At 43.5% G+C, this 3,451-nt stretch overlaps 1 protein-coding gene across 1 annotated transcript; it reads right to left on the reverse strand.

Moving 5' to 3' along the window:
* Window positions 1–1,287: 1,287 nt before the first annotated feature.
* On the reverse strand, window positions 1,288–2,293 carry LOC116209038. The gene is made up of 2 exons (XM_031542602.1): window positions 1,976–2,293; window positions 1,288–1,881 (listed from the first exon to the last, which is right to left on the reverse strand). The coding sequence occupies exons 1-2, from the start codon at window positions 2,291–2,293 to the stop codon at window positions 1,288–1,290; spliced, it is 912 nt and encodes a 303-aa protein (XP_031398462.1).
* Between the last annotated feature and the right edge of the window lie 1,158 nt (window positions 2,294–3,451).

Genomic DNA, 3,451 nt, shown 5'->3' on the forward strand with positions numbered 1-3,451 from the left:
CATTACGCATTGACGCATGGCGCTGATTAAATAACTCTTTTTCCGTTGTTGGTGGATTTTGCCGAGGAAAATCACTCCGGTAGTACCGTTCCCCTTTGTACGGAGCCAAATATCCTGGTATATTTGGAAATCCTGCATCAACAACATAATATTGTTCTGCAAAGAACATAAGGAAAATTAGAGTTAATTAAATTAGAGTTAATTAAATTAGAGTTGCAATTTCATAGAAAACCGTTGCATGTATAAGCAAATACTCATGACCACGCAGTGCTGGAAAACCTTCCACTGACGCAGCTTCGGAAAATATTCGTGAATCGTGTGCGGAACCCTCCCAACCCGTCATCACGTATGTAAATATCATGTCGTGTGAACAAGCAGCCAATACATTTTGAGATATCTCGGCATTTCGATCGCGATAAGGTACTCTGTTCGCCTGTGGCACGCATGCAGCGACATGGGTTCCATCGATAGCTCCAATACAATGCTGCATGACAAACGCATAATTATATGTACCGAACATAGTATGCCGAAAACAGTTTTCTATAGTATGAAATTAGCAAAAAACATACCCTAAAGAAACGCCACCTTTCATCATTTTCAATTTCCGGCTGGACAGAAACGTTCCGCGGTGTTATAAAATCTTGTGATAATTGTTGCATTTCGCGTGCAATTTTTTTGATAAATCGTGACACCGTCTCCTTCGAGTGTTGGAACCTTTCTGCCACCATTGAAAATCGCATACTGTGTGAAATAACTAACAAGAACATACCGACTTGCTCTTCCACTGTGATACCTCTACTGGTATCTGTGATGCCACACCGCAATCGAAGTGTGTCGCATAGATTTCTAAACACGTAAGGTTCCATTCTGAAACTTTCGAAGCACCGAACATCACTCCCTAGTAGTTCAACAATGTACTGTCTTCCTTGAAGTACTGAATTTCTACAAGGCCTGTTACGTGGAACGGGATCATCGAGCTGATCATATTGCATCATCAAGTAGAAGAACGCCCGTCGCCTATTGTCAGGATCGTCGTTAATAGAGTTATTGGCATAGCCTGAAGACGACGCATTACGAGACATGCTATTTGACAAATGATCACCTGTCGGTGTGGACATAAGATCACGAACACTTCGTTAACAGTGAAACACATTAATCATAATCATTGAATTGCAAACAGAAAATCATCAACAAAACAAAACACACAAAACAAACAAGAGTTCAGTCATTTAAAAAAAAACCATAGTCAGATAGCCAAATAAAAATTAAAATGGGTTCACAGATTCTTCAAGTATGAGGAAGCTGCATTATCCATTCATGTCGGTCGTCCTCCTTGAACCACATGAAAAGCCTCCGTGCTCCCGGATCAAGTAGGGCGTTGGCGGCTTTCACATACAGGGAGTGAGGGATTGTCGATTTCAATTTTGCCAACTCCTCGAGGGCTTCCTCGATGCTATTCTTCTCAGGTTTCTTAGGGCTCGTTACCGACTTGCTTCTCTTTGCCGATGGTGGGGTGTTCTGTGGCTGCGGCTTCGTGTAACTCTCCCTGAACAGGTCCATGCATTCCTGCATTTGTGAACTCTTGCTTAGACGTCTTTTCGGCGCTCTACGTCGAGACTCGGTTATCATGGGCTCTGCCTGAACATGGACGAGGTCGTCACTGTCATCGGAGCCTTCTTCGAGGTCGACATGTTGTTTCCCCTTCCCCTTCCCCCTAGATAAGAATTCCTCATTTAATCGGCGTTCTTCTTCTAACGTTGGAGGTGGATCGGTCGAGGAGATGCGAAGAGCACCGGTAGCCATTGAAGAACTAAAGAGTTGTTTCTGCAAATCGTAGTGGTTGCAGCCCTTGCTCCGAAATGCCTTGTATGCCCTGTTCTTCTATACAATGAAGTACGACATGACTCAAAAAAGATCAGTGACAATTCATTCAAAACAACCTTAGAAGCCGAACAAACAATTTATGAGAATATACCTTTGCAAACATATCCCAAACATCTTGGTCGACTGTGATGGTGTTTGTGTCTGCATCCCACCCAACGCCTGTATGCCTAACTATTTCAGAGAATCGGGTGAAATTGGTCTTCATTCTCTGATGCTTGTCCTTCACCTTCTGCAAACACAGCTGTTGTTCTGGAAATAGATTTACCATCTCAGCTGTAATCTCCTTCCAAGTAGTTTTCTTCCATGTTGTACTGTGTGCTCTTCTCAGCTTCTCGAGCATTATGTTTATGAAAGCGAACTCCATTTCATCACTCCAGTCGATGATGATATTTTCGCCTTTAGGAGCCATAATGCATGCACTTGGTCCAGAATAACAATTATCTAACAATGCACCTAACAATGATCTATCAGTTGTGATAAACAACAGTATGCAACACCAAACTTAGTCAGTCTTTTCCTTCTTGAAATGCAAATAACATGCATCTTCCAGTTATGACAGAAAGCACAGTAAGATGGCAACCTTGAAAACAAACAAAAATTCTGAACCAGACCAACATGGCATCAACGCATAGTAGCGCAACCACATTAGAAGCAGTGAAATTAACTGACCATACAAGGAAGACAAGCCCAGATAGTCCGAACCACAAACCCACAACAACATGGAAACATTCTGTTAACAGATCAGGAAGAACAAGCTGATAACTTTGGCCTATTCCAGAAAGGACAACAAACAAGGCTCATTCAATCAGAAATCAGAACAGATCTATGAACCCCCACACAGGTAGGCGACCTTACGGTAACAGGGCAAGGGCACCAGATGACCAAGGAGGTCTTGCTAAGCAGACAACAATCGTCGAAATTCCACCAACTCTTGCAATCAGAAATCATTAATCGAGATAGAGATCAAAAGAATTACCTCACTGTCGATGCCTCTCCAAAACAACAACTTCCTGGGCTTCTTAAACCCCAACCCTGATGGAGACCAGCGAACTGGAGGAGCCCTCGACAGCGACGAAAGTCGGGAATCTCTGGCAGCCGGTGACAGAGATGACGTCCTTCGCGAATCTCTCCTGCAAAGCTCGTGCTTTTCACTGTTCTTCGCACCAAAGATGCACAGGGGCAAGATCACGGACGAACAGCCTGTTTGCAGAGAACAGCGTTCATAAGTCCGTAATAATCGGTGAAATTTGTAAAATCAAATCAGTAAACGGACAGTTTCCGACCGAGGAGAACAAAGAAATTTCTTCGATTTCGGCCGATGCGCACAACGCTCAGAAGGAAGAAGGGATCGATGCAGGAAGGATGAGGGGATGAAGAGGAGCAGCAGTGTCTTTACTCAGCTTCAACGGCTCTCTGTCTTGACACCGACAGGGGCCAAAAATAAAAAAACATATCTTATATCCACTAGTCAAACTAACCAGCAGATCTGGGACCCACGGGTACAGATGCATGTTGCGGCCAATTTTGTTTTTTTGCTAGTTAAACAGAGCAGAGTTGAACCCATGCT

This window comes from Punica granatum, chromosome 5, assembly GCF_007655135.1.
Source record: "Punica granatum isolate Tunisia-2019 chromosome 5, ASM765513v2, whole genome shotgun sequence".
In the NCBI taxonomy this organism is placed as follows: domain Eukaryota; kingdom Viridiplantae; phylum Streptophyta; class Magnoliopsida; order Myrtales; family Lythraceae; genus Punica; species Punica granatum.

Excerpts from the sequence above, each read along its gene's own strand:
- LOC116209038 (XM_031542602.1), bottom strand. The coding sequence starts at position 2,293 with ATGGCTCCTAAAGGCGAAAATATCATCATCGACTGGAGTGATGAAATG. Across the intron at positions 1,882-1,975 it reads TTTGGGATATGTTTGCAAAG|AAGAACAGGGCATACAAGGC; the intron begins GTATATTCTCAT and ends TTCATTGTATAG.